This window comes from Sorex fumeus, unplaced genomic scaffold (assembly GCF_029834395.1).
Source record: "Sorex fumeus unplaced genomic scaffold, SorFum_2.1 ptg000008l, whole genome shotgun sequence".
Classification (NCBI taxonomy): Eukaryota; Metazoa; Chordata; class Mammalia; order Eulipotyphla; family Soricidae; genus Sorex; species Sorex fumeus.
In genome coordinates this window covers 29659283-29680052 of record NW_026606065.1, presented here as the reverse complement: position 1 = coordinate 29680052, position 20770 = coordinate 29659283, and the positions used below count along the sequence as shown (strand labels likewise).

Sequence of the window (20770 nt, the reverse complement as noted above, 5' to 3'; positions counted from 1 at the left end):
TTCTGTACTGTTTCTTCAACACCCTTTAGGGTTTTTAAAAAATTTTTAAAAAATTTTTTATTGAATCACCGTGAGAACAGTTACAAAGCTATCCATTTTAAGTCTCAGTAGTCATACAATGATCAAACACCCATCCCTTCACCAGTGCACATTTTCCACCACCAAGAGCCCCGAAGTGGAGAGAGAGTAAAGTGGAAATCTTCTGCCACCCCTCCCTCTGCCTGTGTGGCAGAAGATTTCCACTTTACTCTTTCTCCACTTTGACCACATTCAGTATTTCAACAAAAGACCCACCATTATTATTTGTAATTTTCCCCAACAGTCAGACCTGCCGAAAAGACATCATTAGATAATTTGTTTTCTAGTGCTAATTATGAAGAGCATATGATTTTGGATTTCTGATATTTTAGTAATAAGTCTGGAGGATTTCTGCCAGAAGCTTCTGGGTTCCGAGATTGATTTGTGTGCCTCTGGAATCATGGTCATTCAGGAGCTGGAGGAGCCGTTCGTGGGTGACAACTTGGGGCATCGTCAGGGCGGGGAGAAGGGCCGGTTCCACCCTCCATCCCATGAGGCCCCTTGTGCCTCGTCACTGAAGTCTCGTACCTGGCTGTCCAATAGGCTCTGAAAGATGGCGGCCACCATGCCGCCGCTGCAGGGGGGGAAAAGGTGGAAGAACGGTGTCATAGTTTAATGCACAGTCCAGATGCATTTCTGCCAAAAGTCACTAGGTTCCGAGATTGGTCTGTGAGCCTCTGGGATCATGGCCATTCAGGCACCCCCTTTAGTTGATTCAGAAACATATTTATCTACTATAAATATATTCTGCTGCTTAGTTGAGTAGCTGTTTTCAAAACCCTAATGCTTGCTGCCTCCCCTGTGTGTGTGTGTGTGAAAGAGAGAGAGAGAGACAGAGAGACAGAGAGATAGAGAGACAGAGAGACAGAGAGAGACAGAGACAGAGAGACAGAGTGGCAGAGACAGAGACAGAATCCATTTTTTTTCAGTGACTACTGGAAATTAAGTTTTGGCTGTAATTTTTAATTTTTATGTGTGTTTTTTTTTGTTTGTTATTTTAGGGGGTGTAAAGGGGCATGCCAGGTGGTGCTCAGGACCTTACGCCTAGCTCTGTGCTCAGGGATCACTCCTGGCAGGGATCGGGGGCCCCATATGTTGTACCAAGGATTGAACCCGGGTTGGCAAAACAAGAGCCTTCTCCACAGTATTATCTCTCCGGACCCCGAATGGAAGCTTCCTGTAGGCTGAGTCCCTTGGGTTGTGTTCTAGGAAGTTCCAGTGGCCTGGGACATCGCTAGCTGATCCTGTCATATCTGGGTTCCTGGTCAGGAAGACCTTCCTTCAGATCTTCCTCTGCTCTTGGACTTAACCATGGCGCTTTCCTGGGGATAGTTTCAGTGTCTTTGCTGTCTCCTGTGCCCATGGGAATGTGCCTGGACTTAGGGTCCATCTCCTGTTCTTCAGGCTTGTGGCTTCGCCTGTCCCAGTTGATGGCTAAGACATTTAGCTGTGCACCTCCTGGGAGACTTTCCGCCTGAGAACACATTCCCTTATTATTATTATTATTATTATTTTTATTTAGTCACCGTGAGCTTCAGAGTTGTTTGTGATTGAATATGAGATGTTTGATGTTCCAATACCAGTTGCATCAGCAACGTCCACTTCCCTTCACCAATGTTTCCAGTTTCTTTCCCACCCACCCACCCACCCATCTGCTCCTATGACAGCCTTTTTCAAAAGTTCAGGCACTGTGATTTATAGTGTTCCTGACACTTGCCACCTTCTAGCATCCCGTCCCCCTCCTGAGTCACCGCTCCCCCCCACCGTTTCACAGTGTTCTCTCTCATCCAGCCCTGCCCTGCTCCTCCCCACCCCCCTGCAGCTCCCTGCTAAAGACCACCAGGACTCATGTTCTTTGGAGAAAGCATTTTAAAATCCCATTCAAGCTCCTGAAATGGATATCACTCTTTTCTGTTGCAGCATGTCCCACGCTACTCAAGAGAGCGCCTGCTGGGGTCCCGGAGCCTCACCTCCGCTGGGCACGACCCGAGTGAAAAGGTACGTGGGGGCAAGTGCTTTGCACCGTCTCTCCCCTGCTTCTCACTCATGCCTGCCAGAGGCTCTGTAAACCCTCCATCTCTCTCCCTGTCTTTTTTTTCCCCCCCATAGTGGGTTACAATCTTAGTCTTTGTCACTTTGTATCTACCCTGAAAAGTGAATGAATTCAAGGTGTTTTCTTTTCTTTCTTTCTTTCTTACTTTTTTTTTTCCCTTTTTGGGTCACACCCAGCAATGCTCAGGGGTTACTTCTGGTTCTGCACTCAGGAATTACTCCTGGCGGTGTTCGGGGAACTCTATGGGATGCTGGGGATTGAACCCAGATTGGCCATGTGCAAGGCAAATTCCCTACCCGCTGTGCTATCGCTCCTGCCCCCAAGGTGTTTTCCTGAGCTCTCTGGGCGCCTTACCCGTCCCCTGGGAAGGTCTGGAACAGAGCCGGCCTCCGCTCTCCTGCATCTCCTTTGCTGGACCCGTGCTGAGCGTGAAGGAACAGTACAGCCGCGCCAGAGGAGGCTGACGATGCTCTCACCTGTCGTACAGGTGTGACCTGGGTTCGACCGCTAGACCTGCCCTTTACCTGAGGGCCACACTTCACTGGCCCTTTCTTCTCTGCAGAAGGGCTCGCTGTCCTAGAAGCCAGATGGGACAGCTGATTGGGTCTGTCTTTGTGCAGGTAGATCTGAGCTTTCACAATAGGTATTTCTTTAACTGATGCTGGGGCTGGAGCAATAGTAGAGAAGGGTGGGCGTTTGCCTTGCACACGGCCAACCCAGGTTTGACCTCTGGCACCCCATAGGGTCCTCCGAGTACCACCAGGAATGACTCCTGATTGCAGAGCCAGGAGTAACCCCTGAGTGTTGCAGGATGTGACCCGACAAGAAAAAAAGAAAAAGAAAAGAAAAAGAAATTGATGCTTAGTCTAAATTTGCCCTCCCTCCCTCCCTCCCTCCCTCCTTCCCTCTCTCCCTCTTTTTCTCTCTCCCTCCCTCTCTCCCTCCCTCTCTTGCTTCCCCCTCACATTCTTTGCTCAGTGCAGGGCTTACTCCTAGCTCTGTGGTCACTGGTCACTCTGGTCAGGGCGTAGGGCAAACAGGGGACTGTATATGGTGATGGGGATTAAACTTGAGTCAGCTGTTTATTGAGGATGGGGAACCGGGGATCAAGCGCTTGTCAACTGAATGCAAGGCAGGTGCCCTACCCACTGCACTCCCTCTCCGGGCCCCCTAAATCCTAGTTTTATCAATGACTCTCAAGTCAAAATTAAGCCAGGTGAGATGTGCTGATTTTATAGAGATGAAAGTCATCTTGCTGTCTCGTGTGTTCCTGAGTCTAGTGAAGAGGGAACTTGGTGACTAGTTCCTCAGGGAAAGGCTGGGCTGTTCCAGCCACCTTGCATTGGCACGAACCCCCTGCGGAGGGTTGCAGTGGTGACTCTGTCACCTGTCTGGCGTCACTCCTGGGGGACAGCTCTGCTTCTGACACCTGCCTGCCCTGGATGTGACTCTCCTGCTTTGTGGGAAAGGGTCTATTAATCGCCCCCGGAGCACTCAGCCTTGGGATCAGATGAGGGCTTGCCCCGAGTGGAACTGCTCTCTGAGTGTTGCATAGACAACAGTTGCTCTGTGTGTCAACTGCTCAGGTGATGGCAGTTTCAGGCGGCCTGTGCTTCTGAGCTGTTGCTGAGTTCTGCCCCTTCTAGTGGTGTTCGCCGAGTGGCCTGAGTCTGGGATAGGCTGGGTTACCCACGGACAGCTCATTGAGGAATTCTGTTTTGTTTTGTTTTTGGGTCACACCCGGTGGTACTTAGGGGTTACTCCTGGCTCTGTGCTCAGGAATTACTCCTGGCGGTGCTCTGGGGACCCTACGGGATGCCAGGGATGGAACCTGGGTTGACTGCGTGCAAGGCAAACCTCCTCCCCGCTGGACTGTGATTCTGGCCCCTCATTTAAGGATTCTGGAACCTGGTCCATGGTGGTTTGTCAGTGTCCTGTTGAACCAGGCCCCACCAGGTCAGTTCCGAGCAGTCAGACGCTGAATGGGTGCTGAGTGAGCCTCTTCTGGGAAGCCACATTCTTAGGATCACGGCCAATAGTAGCAGTGGGAATACTTAGTGTTTTTTTTTTGTTTTGTTTTGTTTGTTTGTTTTTGTTTTTTTTCAGTCCCCAGTTGAGAGTAACAATTTCAAATGTGTTTCTTCTCTCTTCAGACTTTTGATAAAATTCTTGTTGCTAACAGAGGAGAAATTGCGTGTAGGGTAAGTGGAGATTTACTCTTATTTTTATTTCACCCGAGGATTTCTATTTTCAGATACTTTTGGACTGTGATTATGATTAAGCAGTGACCTTCCTGTCTTTTAAAATAGGTCATTAAAACCTGCAAGAAGATGGGCATTCAGACAGTGGCCATTCACAGTGACGTAGATGCTAGTTCGGTAAGTACCCTCTGGCTTGATTGGGGTCAGGGAGAAATAGCAGCAAAGGGTGACAGGGAAAGCTTTGCCAACCCCCTTCTGCCCTCAGCAAGGTAGAAAGGTCGCTGGGCTGTGCAATCTGGTTCTTTCTGGGGCTTTGGGAACTTCGATGTGAGTAGAACATGCTTTGAATGTCTGCTGGTCACCAGCTGATTCAGGTAAAGCCCAGGAGAGTTGGAGGTGGACACGCTGTTGACCAGGGCGACACTGCCAACCTCCTCCTCACACCCCTGGTCAGGACCCTCGGTCCCTGCTGTGGGCAGCTGGGAGTGGGAGGAATAAAAGATGCTAATGGGGTGGGAGCACAGGAAGGAAGAGCATTGGGGGCTGGGTGGATTTTATTGGGGATTTTATGCCCTGCAGACTTCACTTATATTTTATAAAGGATTTAAAAAAAAAAACATGATGCAATAGGAAAAAACAATTTCATAGGAAAAAAATGTAAGTGGTTGGAACTTTATGGAATGGGATATAAGTAATCGTAATTTAGAACACAAGTTGCTGATTTTCATTTTGTCATATAACTTTTCATAAGGGGACCTCCTGGTCATGTCTGCCTTTATCATAGAGTAATTTGATATTATTATTATTATTATTTTTGCTTTTGGGGTCACACCCAGCAATGCACAGGGTTTACTCCTAGCTCATGCACTCAGGAAATACTCCTGGCGGTGCTTGGGGGACCTTATGGGATGCTAGGAATCGAGCCCAGGTCGGCCACGTGTAAGGCAAACGCCCTACCCACTGTGCTATCACTCCAGCCCCAATATTATTTTTTTTTAAATATCAAAATATATGGGGATAGAATGATAGTACAGCAGGTGGGGTGCCTTGCATGCAGTTGATCTGTGTTCAATCCCCAGCATCCCACATGGTCCCCTGAGCACTGCCAAGACTGATTCCTGAGTGCGGAGCCAGGAGTAAGCCCCTGAGCATCGCTGGCTGTGATCTTAAAACAAAAACAAAACAATAGCAACAGAAAAATCAAAACAACAGAAAAATCAAAACATAAATCTCTGTTCTGAGTTCTCATGAAAGTTGCTGTTTGCATGGGTCATCTGACTGATTCATGCTTTTATTTATCCTGTGTATTTTAATATTAATGTTATAAAATACTTTTTTTGTTTTGGAGCCACACCTGGAGGTATGGGCTTACTCCTGTGTGTTCCAGGAGATCACTTTTGCAGTGTTAGGAGTTGAACTGGTGTTGGCCGCCTGCAGGACAAGTACCTTACCCCTTTACTAATATCTCCAGCCCCTGAAATCATTCACTTACCTCGAGGCCTGAAAAGACAGTATAGAAAAGACACCTGCACTCCTGTGTTCATTGCAGCACTATTTCAGAGTTGCCGAACTCTGCCAACAACCCCGATGCCCAGGAATGGATGAGTGGATAAAGAAACTGTGGTATATCCACACCATAAAATTACTCAGCTGTAAGAAAAGAATGAACTTGTGCTATTTGATGCTCTGTGGATAGACCTGGAAAGTACCATGCTGAGTGAATTTAGGACCCCAGAATGATCTTCCTCATAGGTGGGGTAGAAACATGGTAGGGGAATAACGAATATCCAGAGACCTGAGAACTGTTCTTCAGTAGGAAGGTCACGACTTGTCTGGGGGACAGGACAGGGAAGAGGACACTGTGACGCTGGCGGAAGAAAGGGTCGACCAATCAGGAGGGGGAGGGGTGCTGAAAGGTGGAGAATGTTAAGTGTAAAACCCCCTCATTAACAATAGTGGAATGATCACAGTGTCTAAAGTTTATAAACTAAGTGCCTTCTCACAGGGGCAGGCCGGCGGTGGGAGGGGAGCAGGGGACATGGATGGAAGGAAGTGGACACTGTGTAAGGGGTGGGTGCTGGACCATTGTACACCTGAAACTCAGTTATAAATAACTTTGTAATTCATGGTGACTAAATTAAAGAAATGGTTATTTATACCTACGCTGTGCAAGTTGCCATCCCCAGTCTCTGGCTAAATTTTCCCATCACATTTCTCACTTTGGGGATTAGGTCTTTGGGGTTAAGCTCCAGAAGTAAGAAGTCACTTTCCAGACCGTTGTAAAAATTGTTTTCAAAGACTTGCTCTAAGTGTCTTTCTCAGCTGCACTGTTCCTAAAGCAGAGGTGGTAGCTTCCTCCTTGAAAGATTTTCAGCCACATGCTAATGCAGTTTGGTGATGGGTTTCTGACAGTGTGCATCTGAAACAGTGCCTTCCGCGTGCTTTGGTTAAGGGAGAAAAGTGAGGGTGCCAGAGAGTATTGACCAAGCATCTATATGCATAGAAACACGGAAATCACTTATCATGGTGCTAAGGTGCAGCCTAGGGTGTCCCATACCCCAGCTGTGATTCTGGGGAGGAAGGGCCAGTGGTTGACCTGTGTGTCCTTTGCATCCACCAGTTGTCAACAGTTTGGCAGTCACTTCACAGACTCCACAAGAGTGTATGACTGTTCTGCTGTCGCTCTTTTTTTTTCTGCTAAAGAATTTTAAAGTAAATTACATTGTGACCTTTTTCCTCAGAACGTGTCAGGAATCATTTCCTAGGAAAAAGAATGTGCTCTTATATTTCTATCAGACCATATTAAATTATATATCTGTCACTGTCCTGTCCTCCCGTTCTTCATCAATTTGCTCGAGCGGGCCCAGTAACGTCTCCATTGGAGACTTTGTTGTTACTGTGTCTGGCATATCGAATACTCTCGGTAGCTTGCCGGGCTCTCCGAGAGGGGCGGAGGAATCGAACTCGGGTCGGCCATGTTGGCTGTGTGCAAGGCAAACGCCCTATCCGCTGTGCTATCGCTCCAGCCCAAATTATATATATATATATTTTTTTTTAAATTAATTTTTGTTTTGTTTTGTGTTTTGGGCCACACCTGGCTGTGCTCAGGACTTACTCCTGGCTCTGTGCTCAGTTATTCCACCTGTGGTTGCCGGGGGTGAAAGGAGGGTCAGCACATACCTGACCTGTTGTGCTTCATCCCTGCCCCTGCCGAAGGTTTAGCAAAAGTCCCATGAGATAACTTAAGGGGTGTCAAATTTTTGAAATGAAAACTCATGAAATTCGATGTTGGGATCCACTTTTTTGACTTGCAATGAATCTGACTTGAGCATGTAGTCAAGTGCTCTTAAAGGCTCAGTTACGGTGTTCCGCAGTCTCAGGACCTGCCTGCTTGTATGTGGCTCTCCTAGAGCCGAGATTGGGGTGCAGGCTCTTGAACATGTGACGCATGTGTCCCCCCCACCAGCTGATGGGTTTCCTTCTGTGGGTGACCCCATTCTCACCTTACATTCTCTCTCATTAAATCGTAGCATGTCATGTTCGGGGGTGCAGATTTGCTCTGCCCTGTTGGGTGAACATGTTGTTGTTTTTTTCCTTCTAGACTCTCTAGGGTATCACTGATCTGGACAGAGTCTCGTCTTAATTTCTTGTCCTAAAGGTTGCTTAATGATGAGGGCAGCAGTGAAAAGAAGATACACCCCCCCCCCACCCTCCCACCCTGTCCCCCACCCCAGTGTTGAATAAGCCCACAGCTCCTAATTCCCATAGATCTTTACTTTCCCACTGAACCACAGCAGATAATGACACGTGTTTGTCTTTGCCTACTTAGTAGTTCGATTACACCGTTGTCACCAAGAATGTCATTTTCCAGCGACCTGGCTCTCTCTAGGGAGTTCTCCTCCTAATTTGCAGCTCACCCGCTATTCTGCAAGAAACTCAGTCCTCTCCATCACTTTCCCCTAGCCTCTTCCCAACCCTGGCCCCTTTTTCACCTGGTTTCTTTCCCGTGGCTCCTGTCCTACTGGCTGGCCATTAGTTTTATGGTGCAGCTGCCCCTTGAGAAAAGGCTGCTGTGCCATTTTCACCTGTGACCCCTGTGACACCTGTGGACAGCCCTGGGGCCCACAGAGACTGCTTGGACCCCTGTTGAGAAATACTGCTCTTGATGATGATGATGATGATGATGATGATGATGATGATGATGGTGATGATGATTTTGGGGGCTACGCCCGGTGGTGCTCAGGGATTCCTCTGGCTCTGCACTCTGGAATTGCTCCTGGTGGTGCTCAGGTTACAATATGAAGTGCTGGGGGTTGAATGTGGGTCAGACGTGAGCAAGGCAAGCACCCTGCCCACTCTACTCTCTCTGCTCCCTGCTGTTAATTATTGAGTCCTCTTTCCACACACTCACGTCTAGCCTTCAGGGTTAGCTGGGGTATCTGCTTTTGACCTCTCTCTCTCTCTCTCTCTCTCTCTCTCTCTCTCTCTTTTCCTCTCTCTCTCTCTATTTATTTGCCACACCTAGCTGTGCTCAGGGCTTACTCCTGGCTCTGCATTCAGGGATCACTCCTGGCAGTGCTCAGGGGACCACCTGGGGTGCTGGGGATCGAACTCGGGTCAGCTGTGTGCGTGGGGAGTGTCTTTTCTTTTCTTCTGATCCTTGGGAATGCTTGTAGCTTCTTGTAAGCCAGGCTTTCCACGTAAAGGATCTTTAATATATTTATTCTAGGACATTAGATGTTTCTGTGGAGTGTGTTTTGTGTGTTTTCAGTTGCCTTTATGTCATTAAAATAATATGGCATGTTCTTCTCTGTCCACAAAGTTTTCTTGCTTGCTTAGAGAAGAAAAGGCTGGTTCAGAACCATCTCCCCATCAGACTTGACCCGGAAAATAGCCTCCAGGGCCTCTTCGTAAGCAGTGGGCAGTGCTCAGGGCAGGAGAAAGCTGTCTGGGCTCCAATGGGAAATGCTGGATCAGGGAAAGCTTGGTGGGGCTTAAGCCTCTTATCATGTCAAGATTGTCTTTCTGTATCCTCCCTGAGGCCCTTCTTTGTAGATGTTTGAGGGAGGTTAAGATGACAGTCCTAGTGAGAGATTGCATTAAGATGGCAGTCCTAGTGAGAGACTGCATCCCGCTGGGATTTTGAGGGTTGTGCTGTATCTGTAGATCAGCTTGGGAATTATCTTCTCAACATTTTGTTTGTTTTGGCCAAGCTCACAGAAAGTGTGCTCAGGGCTTACTCCTGGCACTGTGCTCAGGGGTCACTCCTGAGGACTCTGAGAGACCATACGGGGTGCCGGGGGCAGAACCTGAGTTGGCCATGTGCAAGGCAAAGCTGCTCCCCTCTGTGCTATCTCTCCAGCCGTCACCCAACATTTTAATTATTTATGTTTTATTTTTATGACTTTATTTCTTTTTTTATCATTTCAACATTTTAAATTGCTACCCAAGAACTGCTACCCAATTACCATGTAATTGCTTTATTTAAGTTGCTTTAATTCTATCAGTTTGTAGTTTTCAGTGTAAGTTTTGTACTGTTTGATTTATTTCTAAATATTCTCTGATGCTACTAGGAGAATATTTTTTTTTCTTTTTGGGTCACACTCAGTGATGCACAGGGGTTACTCCTGGCTCTGCACTCAGGAGTTAACTCCTGGCGGTGCTCAGGGGACCATATGGATGCTGGCAATTGAACCTGGGTTGGCCACATGCAAGGCAAATGCCCTACCCGCTGTGCTATCTCTCCAGCCCAAGTATAGTTTTCTTAATTTCTTTCTTCTTTTTTTTTGTTTTTGTTTTTGGGTCACACCCAGTAGTGCTCAGAGGTTACCCCTGGCTCTGCACTCAGTAACCACTCTTGGTGGGCTTGGGGACCACTGAGAGACAAAAAAGGGAACGGGCACCTTCAAGTGAGAACGAACCCTTGGCTGGGATTGGAACCAGTTAGAACTGAGATACCTAGAAATGGTTCGGGGGAGAGAACCAGAGGTGGGCTGATGTAATGTGACGCCGTTGAGGTCCCATTGGAAGGTCTTTTATCTATTTTTATATTTTGTTTTTGGGTCACACCCGGCGATGTTCAGGGGTTACTCCTGGCTCTGCGCTCAGGAGTTATTTCTGGCCGTGCTTGGGGGACCATATGGGATGCTAGGAATTGAACCCGGGTCGACTGCGTGTGACCACTTGCAAGGCTAACGCCCTACCTGCTGTGCTATCGCTCCAGCCCCCTATTTATTTTTTAAATTAGCTTTTTAATTGAATCTCTGGGCTGGAGCAATAGCACAGCGGGTAGGGTGTTTGCCTCACATGTGGGCTAACCCGGGTTTGATTCCTCCGTCCCTCTTGGAGAGCCTGGCAAGAGTATCCCGCCCGCATGGCAGAACCTGGGAAGCTCCCCATGGCGTATTCGATATGCCAGACACAGTAACAACAAGTCTCACAATGGAGCCCTTAATGGTGCCTGCTCGAGCAAATCGATGAACAACGGGAGGACAGTGCTGCAGTGCTACAATTGAATCACCATGACTTTTTATTGAATTGCCATGAATTACAAAGTGACAAAATATTTATGGTTGAGGTTCATGTGTATCTTGTTCCAGCACCAATTCCTTCCCCAGTGCTCTCAGCCCTCCTCCAGTGTCCCCAGTTACCCTCCAGCCCCCCCCCCCACCCCAGTCTACCCTGTGGCAGGCACTTTCCCCCTCCCAGTTGTCCCCTTCCCTAGTATCCCCTCACCCCTGCCCAGTACCCAGCTTCCCATGGAGACCAGTTCCCCGGCCCCTCCTTTCTGCCGCCATCGGGCATTTGCCACGAGGTTTCTTCCTGCCTACCCCACGGCGAGGGATCTTTCGAGAGATCTTTCGTCTGCTCCTCTGCTGGGAGGAGTGTTCTGGGATATTCTGGGGCCTGTGCTGTAAGCCTGTGACCAAACTGGGTCTACCCAGGAGCTGGGGGTCAGGGGGACTCTGAGACTCCTGCTTGTGAGTTGGAACATTGCTTGCCTGAAACTTAGTTTTTTTTTTTTTTTCAATTTTTTGGGGACTTGCACACCTGGCTCTGTGCTCAGGGACTTCATCCTTCAGTGCCCAACCTATGTGACACGAGGATTCGATCGTCACAGCCACAGCCATGTGCACGGCAAGTGCCTTAGCCTTGCCTGGTCTCCGTGTTAACCGTCCCGTAAACCCTGGTGCCTGAGTGAGGATGAGCTAAAGGGGAAAGGCTGGGTTGATGACTCGGGGTCTCTCGTAGACGAACATGTTCTGGGGGCTGGCAAGAACCTAAGAGGTGGGCCCTAATTTTAGTCCCTTGGCTCCAGTTAGCCCCACCATCAGTTCGGGGACTGCTTGGCATGGCATTCCCGCACCAGCCATATGAACTGGCCGGTCTCGACTCTCTTGGGTACAGACTCCATAACACACATTTTTTTAAGGAGGTGGGTTTTTTTTTTTTTTTTTTTTTTTGCATTTTTGGGTCACACCAGGTGATGCTCAGGGCTTACTCCTGGCTCTGCACACAGGATCACTTAGGAGACCATGTGGGATGCCGGGGATGGGATCTGGGTTGGTCACATGCACGGCAACCGCCCTCCCCGCTGGACTATTGCTCAGGTCCGGCAATGTTTTTCTGTCAAGTGTTATTCTCGCCATGTGCTGTCTTCTTGGGTGAGTCGTACCTTCACTTGAACTTCTGCAGGTCTCTCTCTGTGGCTTTCCCTTTGGCAAGCTTGCTAGCTAGGTGTGATGTTCAATCCCACACATTTGTGAGATGTCCGTTTTCTTTTTTAGGTGTGGGGGGAGCAGGGGGAACTCATCTCTCATTGCTCAGGGCTTACTCCTGGCTCTGTGCTCAGGAATCACTCCTGGCAGACTTGGGGAAGCATAAAGGGTGCCAGGGTTCAGACCCAGCCTGGCCCCATGCAAGGCGAGTGCCCTACCCACGGTACTGTCTCCTCAGCTGCATGTCCTGTTTCTTCCTGTTACTGATTTCTAATTTCTTTGTTTTGGTTGGGGAACATACTTTCTGTTATTCCTTTTCTTTTGAAACTTCTTGACATTTGCTTTTCTGTTTTAGCTGTTGTCTTTGCTGGAAAATATTCCATGTGAGCTAAGAAAGTCTCTTCTATTATGGGGTGCATGTTCTGGGGATAGCTTTAAGGCTGCATGGTCAAAGTGATGCTCGAGTCTTTTATTTTCTTATTGTTAATCTTCTGATGGGCTGGAGTAATAGCACAGTGGGTAGGGCGTTTGCCTTGCATGCAGCCAACATAGCCGACCCGAGTTCGATTCCTCTGCCCCTCTCGGAGAGCCCGGCAAGCTACCGAGAGTATCTCGCCCACACGGCAAAGCCTGGCAAGCTACCCGTGATGTATTCGATATGCCAAACACAGTAACAGTTGTCACAATGGAGACGTTACTGGGCCCACTCGAGCAAATCTATGAACAATGGGAGGACAGTGACAATCTTCTGATTATTTTTGGTTTTGGGTCACACCTGAAGTCGCCCAGGGCCTGCTGCTGACCCTGTGTTCAGGAATTGCTCCTGACAGTGCCCAGGGAACCATTCGGGGCGCTGGATTGTGCCAGGGTGAGTTCTGTGTAAGGAAGGCCCCTCACCCCTTTACTTCTCACTAGCTCTGTTCCAGCTGTTACTCACAGTAGTCTTTGATTGGCTTTAAAAAAGGCTTTCAAAATATTAAGTATTTTGTTATGCTCAGTTTATAAATTGGTGACATATGATTATGTATGACTGTATATGAGAAACCCCAAATCAATAAATAAACCTCGGGCTGAGGGATTCCTCTGTAGTTACTATGGAAGGAATGATGTAATGTCTGTGCTGAGCCATCTTCTCAGGAAGTTTCTGCAGTTTCAGGAAGCAATTAATTCTGACAATATTTAGATTGCTCTGTACTTGGAAATAGAAAAATAGATTTCTACTTTTTTTTTTCTGGGCCACACCCACAGTGCTCAGGGAGCATGTAGTAGGGTATGCCTGGCTCTGCACTCAGGGACTGCTTCTGGCAGTGCTCAGGGAGCCATATGGGATGTCAGGAATTGAACCTGGGTTGGCTGCATACCAGGCAAGCTAACGCCCTGTCCGCTGTACTATTGCTCTAGCCCAGATTTCTTTCTTTCTTTCTTTTTTTTTTTTTTTTTTTGCTTTTTGGGTTACACTTGGCAATGCACAGGGGTTACTTCTGGCTCTACACTCAGAAAGTACTCCTGGCGATGCTCAGGGGACCCTATGGGCTGCTGGGAATCGAACCCGGGTCAGCAGCGTGCAAGGCAAATGCCCTACCCATTGTGCTGTTGCACCAGCCCCGCATTCAGTCTTCTTGTAAAATCCCTAAGACAGTATTGGATGAATGCTGCTGTCCATAATCAAAGTCACATGCCCTGCAGGAAGCATTCTTGTGAAAGTCAGGATGAAGATGGATTCCTTTGCTCTCGTTCTTGTTATTTAACGGACTCAGAAGGAGAAGGCAATGCAGTTATGCCAGAGATAGAACAGGGTAGTTAGCAAAGCCAGAAGTAAGAAGATTATGTTGAGTTTTAAATTACACAATCAATGGAGCAGTTTTTTAGAAACCTAAGAAAAATCTCTGTGGTAGTTGGTTAAATAACTATAAAAAAATTTAGTTTTTCTATATGTGTTTCAACCAATTAGAACTACACATGAGCAATATAGAAGATAAAACGCCCGATACATGAATTGAAAATAGAATTATTTTCATTGTTTTGGGTTTCTTTTTTTTCTTTTTTTGTCACACCTGGCAATGCTCACAGGTTACTCCTCACTCTGCGTGCTCAGGGACCCTATAGGATGCCAGATATTGAACCCGAGTCAGCCTTGTGCAAGGCAAATGCCTTACTTGCTGTACTAGCTCCCCAATCTCAGCATATTTTCAGTAATTTTTTTTTTTTTTTTGCTTTTTGGGTCACACCTGGCGATGCGCAGGGGTTACTTCTGGCTCTGCACTCATAAATTACTCCTGGCAGTGCTTGGGGGACCATATGGGATGCGGGGAATCAACCCGGGTTGCCTGCATGCAAGGCAAATGTCCTACCCACTGTTTATCGCTCCAGCGCCATATTTTCAATTTTTAATAAATAAATTGTAGCATTTTATATGAGGATTTAAATAATTTTAAATAATTGGTAGCACTTATCTAAGAATTTTCTGTTTTAGTAAGGGAAACATAGTGTAAATGCTAGTTACTCCTAAATTTATATTTTTTTGTAAGCTGTAATCAGCATAATATAATTGTGGAAGCTGGAAGGCAGGGGATATGCGGGGAATGATTTATAAAAATCTAAGAAAAGTAAATTTTTTTTAGAAATTTTTTATTAATACTGTGATTTATAAAGTTGTTCATTATATAGTTTTTTTCAAGCATTTAGTGTTCCAGCACTGCCAGTGCAATCTGCCCTCCACCAGTGCCCCCAGTTTCCCCCTCAATTCCAACCTGCCTCTTTAGGCACATAAAAAATTTACTTTATTTATTTATTTTGCTTTTTGGGTCACACCCAGCAAAGCTCAGGGGTTACTCCTGGCTCTGCACTCAGGAATTACTCCTGGCGCTGCTTGGGGATCATATGGGATGTCGGGGATCGAGCCCAGGTCGGCCGTGTGCAAGGCAAAGGCCCTACCCGCTGTGCTATAGCTCCACCCCCAGCAAATTTACTTTATATTGCTTATTCCAACAAAACTTCAAGAAATGCAAATAGAATGATCAGAAAATAAACTAGTAAGAGCCGATTAGTGATTACATATGATTGTGACTTATGTCACTGTCACTGTCCTCCCGTTGTTCAATCGATTTGCTTGAGCGGACCCAGTAACATTGTGAGACTTGTTGTTACTGTGTTTGGCATATCGGATATGGGAAGCTTGCCAGGCTTTGCCAGGCGAGCGAGATACTCTCGATAACTTGCCAGGCTCTCCAAGAGGGGCAGAGAAATTGAAGGCGGAGGAATCGAACTCAGGTAGGCCTGGTCGGCCTTGTGCAAGGCAAATACCCTACCCGCTGTGCTTATGTAAATAAGAAAATTAAAACCATTTTATACAATATAATAAAATGCCTATTCTCATTTACATATAGAAGTTTTTAACTCTAATCTAAAGTATTATTTTTATATTACATTAAATTTTATTTTATATTTGGATCTCATTATGGTAATAATCATGTCTCACCTGTTATTAATGAATTTTTATTTTTTAAAAAGGCAATTCTGTATTGCTTTAAATATTTTGGAATTTACATGGCACAGATAAAGTCTACATATGTAAATTTTCCCCCTACACTTTAGATGAATACTGTGGTCTACAAAGTTGTTCATGCTGATTTGTTACAGGCATTCAATATTCCAACACGAATTTCACCACCGTTACACCTTCTCTCCACCATTGTCTCTAATTTTCCCAACTGCCCTTTAAGCCTTTTCCCATAGCAGATCCTCAGTAACTTATTTTATATTGCTTGTTATCAATAATTTTGCTTACAGAATGATCAAAAAATGTTTCCTTAGAAGAAAATTAAATTGTTGTATCTCACCCTGGAGACATTAAGTCCCTGTATGAGGGATTACTAAGATTTTGTTATAGGTTAAGCTTTCTGCATTTATGTTTTGTTAATGAAGATTGGTTGGCTTGTACGTTACATCCTGTCCAGTCTGGTGCTACTACATGTTTATGAGTGTTGTAGAGTTTGAAATGTTGTTCAGCCATATGCTTTAGGAAGTCCAGACTTTTTAAGGGGGTGGTACCTCTGGAGTTAAATTTAAAGCTGGGTGGTGATTTTGGAGTGTGGATGTGACTGCTGGGGCTTCCAGGTGTATTGGGAAGTTGGGGGAGGTAGCTTATCCCAACTCCAAGACAAGCCTGGAGATTTCAGTCTCAAAACCCGCATACCTGCTCTTTCAGCAGATTAATTTCTGGGTGGGGCTTGGTCCCGAGACAGTGGAGTATGCCAGGGGCATGGTGGCGATTTTGGAATATGGGAGAAATTGGCTGCTTGGGTGGGCACTGGGCTGACCTGCCCTCCGCCCCCCTGGGATTTCCTGGAAGACTCAGCCATTCACGGATGTCCGGAAAAATTTTTCCAAAAGTACATTCTCAGAAAAATAGAGGAATAGATATTGAAATATAATACCCAAATACAATTCAGAGTCTTGTAAAGCAAAAATAATGAAGACTACATCATAACATTTTGAAGCAACAGAGACGGTACACTTTGGAGAGTTAGAGCCTGTGTTAGAGCGCTTGTCTTGCACTTTGCCAGTTTGATCCCCCTGACCACTGCCTGGACCTGGGCCCCCTGGGCACTGCCTGGAGTGATCTCTGAGCATCATCAAGTATGTCCTGAAACCAGGGAAACAAATAGATAGCCAAATAATGCTTTGCCCCCAAGAAACCTCTGTTTGTACTATCTTCATAGACGCCATGCAGAGGGTCTGGGGAGGTGTCTCTGGGTTTGCTGATGAGGGAGGCAGGGAGGTGGCCACAGGGTGGATGCTTCCTGCTGACTGGGAGCTCGAGGAGAACGAGTCCAAGTCAGGGATTTGCTGGGAAATAGAAATGTCCGATGCTGGTGATGACTTGGACTTCCAAAATAGGAGAGGTGGGGCTGGACTGATACCATAGCGGGTAGGGCGTTTGCCTTGCACGTGGCCGACCTGGGTTCGATTCCCAGCATCCCATATGGTCCCCTGAGCACTGCCAGGAGTAATTCCTGAGTGCATGAGTTAGGAGTAACTCCTGTGCAAAGCCAGGTGTGACCCAAAAAGAAAAAAAAAAAACAGGAGGGCTTTCTGCTTCCGTAGCTTGTGGGTAGCGGGAGCAAAGATGTTGACAATTTGGAGATCGCTGCACCCTCAAAGTGCACCTGGGGCTCCTTGTTTCATAATGTCCTTCTCCAGTAAAAGGGTGGTCACATTCAGACATCATAGCAAAATGCTGCTGCTGCGTTTTTGGGGGGCTCAGCGGTCTATGTTCTCTGACTGTGCCTGCCCTTCCGACTGTTGACTCCTGCCTCTGCTTAGCCACGTATTGGGCTCCGACCATGTCAGTAATGCTGAATCTGAACGAGAGACCCCTGATACTTGCCGCGTTAAACCTCAGCCGTGGCATGAGGGAAGCAGCCAGTGCCACTCGGCCTCAGGTCTGGAGCCTGGTGGGTAGCGTGGCCTTGGCCCTTGGGGTCTGCAATAAGATGGATTGGGGTTTCCTGTGTGTGCCCCAGGACGACTGGCAGTGAGGCGAGGGAAGCGTCACTTAGCACGCCTCCTCTTGATAATATGGCCCTGCTGTCGGGGGAGCTGCCGGGGACAAAGAGGACTTGGTGATGTCTGTGTAATTAGTGTATGTTGGTTCCAGCTGAACGAACTGGAGGGTAATGATCAGGTAAATGGAGATGGAATACATTAATGCACGCTAAAGGTATAAAAGACCGTTGGGAAAAACTTATACGAATGTTAATGGGGTTGTTCCAATATTCTTCCCCCCCCCCCCCGTCATGTATGTTTATGTTTCTTGGATCATCTTCAACTTCATCCCAGATGTACAGGGAGATTAAAGTAATTTATAGAATTTAAAAAATATCACGCATTTCCCTTTCCTCATTTATGTGATGACTTTTCAAGGATAGTCTTCAGTCTTTTGGAAAGGAGATGAAGATCTTAGTTAAAATTCTTTTATAAAATCTGTTAATAAACTTATCTAATTCACAGCTATTGCAACCATTGCTTTGTTCAGGGTGGTAAAAACTTATTTTGGGGTGATTGTGGAAGCATTGCTGATTTTTATTGTATATTTTTGTGTAGTTGGAACCATGTATTTAAATAACTACCCCCCCCCCCGGAATTGCCCGTATTGTTAGTATAGACTGTTTTAAGATGATGGTCACCATGGGGATCCCGGTTTCCCAGTTGGTCTTAATTAGGTCAGAAACATTTCCAATCCTTTGGAGTCGGAAGGAAATTCTATAGGATTCATTAGTTTGTTCTTGCAAAAATACTCTTAGTTGTCATTATTTGATACCAAGTTTTCTTATCAGCAACATAAAGGTCATGGTGAAGCCTCAGATAGGGACTGTACTATTAGGTTTCATTTGTAGTTAGTGGCTGGGAAGGAATTGGTTTCATTAATGTGATTTTGGACCTTGGAGTTGTGGAAATTAGATAATTAGAGGTTTTTGAAATGGCGTACTTGCTTAAACACTTGCTTACTTTTCTCATAAAACTTAGCTTTCAACAGCCATTCAGGATTAAGACTATAATATATCTACCCAGGCAAATTCAAAACAATATGGTTTTTATGGAAGTTTTTACTAAAAACAGGGGAAGAAAGCATTTAAGATTGACATTTCTTTCCCCCCCACCCCCCTTATTGTCTTTGGAGAAACATATTTTTCAGAGACATCATACTTTATTAGTATAGAATGTCTTGATTATCTCTGGCATGGCTAAATTGCTTCCTCCACGTTTTTAGGTAAAATGGAGTAGGATAGGATTCCTGGTAGGAATTTGTTCCATTAATACGGCTCATCAGGGACATTATATTTAATTGGAGATCCTGCAGAATAGTAGCAGGAGGCTGGAGAGAATTACTCCGCATTAGCAATGGCTCGTCTGGGACTTGTGCGCTAATCAAGGAGCTTGAGTGTTAGCAGTGGGGATGATGGGAATTATGACGATTATGACATGTGAGCATGTCTGTGTGCGAACTGGACAGGCAATGAGTTAATCAAGAAGTATATTAAATGGCTCCCATGCTGATTCCTTATTATCTACCAGAGTGCCTGTCAGGTTGTGTATTTAAAAAATACAATTATTGCTGGATTCAATATGTATAAATTCAGCCACTATTTTTTGCTTTTCAACAAAATAACCTCAAATTACCTAACACACACACGCACACACACAGACATACATATAAAAACTACCAGAAAAATGGGTCAGCTTGCTGACCGTGTGATGTGTGTGTTGAAGCCGAGTAGCTCATGCTTTTTAACACTATAGAGTGAACTTTTTATTTCAGATTCATTTACAGATTTTTTTTTTGCTTCCACATATTTATTGTAAACACTCATTGGCTTGGTTCCATTGTATAAATAAAGGGTTTGGCTCCAGAAAACAGAATTTGTTTCTTATTTATCAAGAGGCAGAAAAGGAACGCCAACATTTCAGAAAGACATTAATATTTAACACATGAAGCCAGAGACAAATCAAAGCATTAATCTCTTCCACCATCAAAATGCTCCAAAATCAGGGGTGGGAGTGGGGGGGCTCTGCTCTGGTGGGTGGTCTTTTGTGCCATGTAGATCCATTCTGTGCCCAGCATGCCCAGAGCCATCTGTCATGAAACTACCAGTTAGAAGCGCTGGAATTGTACATATCTGGGGGAAATGGAACCCATAAATTGAATTCCTTTTAGAAAAATAAATTGAAATGCAGCATAAATCCATGAGCAGCCAGTGTTGTATCTGCTGACAAATTTATGGAGTTTCTGTGCAGGGGAAGGGTTTCTTTTTTTCTCGTTATTATTGTAAGCACTGCCAAATTTAATAAAAAATTTCTACCAAACCGTGACCTTTACGTATTAACTTAATTAAAGCAATATTATGGGTACGACTCAAAGTGTTAACTCGTGGGTGGTGGTTATTGAAATCCATTATCCACGGAGTTAGTGTTAGTGGTCAACTGCATCAGAACTAAAACTTGCAAGCAACAGTCTCCCTTGGGTGCTCTGAACTCAGCAGGTTAAATTGTCAGAACCTGTCAAAGCTTCTTAAAAGACTGAGAGTTTAAGCCCCCTGGGGTTCAAGGTAAACCAATCACGCCAGCAAGCTAGGATGGACCAGGACTTTATGTAGCAGCAAAGCAAAAATTACATCTGGGCAGGAAAAGAAAGATTGTTATCAGCATCATCCTGGGTGAATTTGATTCAGAGCTGGACTTGTGCATCTTGCAGTATAACTCTGACTCCAACATTTCAACTGCTTTTAACCTATGGAAAGTAACGAGTGAAAAATTTCCCTGCTGCAGTGGAAAGGATACCCTTAGACCCTCTTCATTCTGTCCTGTCATTGAAAATTTAAGAACAGAATGCAGTAAAATATTAAGAGTATATGTCTTTTGTTCTTGTCAATTAAAACACGGTTTGGGTTTTTATTTTTTTTGTGAATGTAAACATAGTTTGAAGGGGGATATTGATTTTCCTTATCAATGTAATCAGTATCTCATGATTTGACAAAGGATATAATTAGGATCTTTTCCTTGAAGTATCTGTTTAAGAAGGCTTGGAAATTCTCACCTCTTACTGAAAATTAGATTTTTCATGAAATTTAAAAAAATCTGGCTTATCTCAATATCATAATTTTTGATAATGCAGTGTTAATCCGGTGAATGTAATTCGTAATCGTCAGAGCTTCATTTAA

The 20770-nt window shown here is 45.6% G+C and overlaps 1 protein-coding gene across 1 annotated transcript in view; it reads left to right on the top strand.

Annotated features, from left to right (window-relative positions):
* Positions 1–20770, top strand: part of PCCA (propionyl-CoA carboxylase subunit alpha) — a 274548-nt gene that overhangs the window by 10847 nt on the left and 242931 nt on the right. Inside the window, exons 2-4 of the mRNA XM_056109803.1 lie at positions 1999–2076; positions 4285–4332; positions 4441–4509. Coding sequence (XP_055965778.1) covers positions 1999–2076; positions 4285–4332; positions 4441–4509 — 195 coding nt within the window. The remainder of the gene's footprint in view (positions 1–1998; positions 2077–4284; positions 4333–4440; positions 4510–20770) is intronic.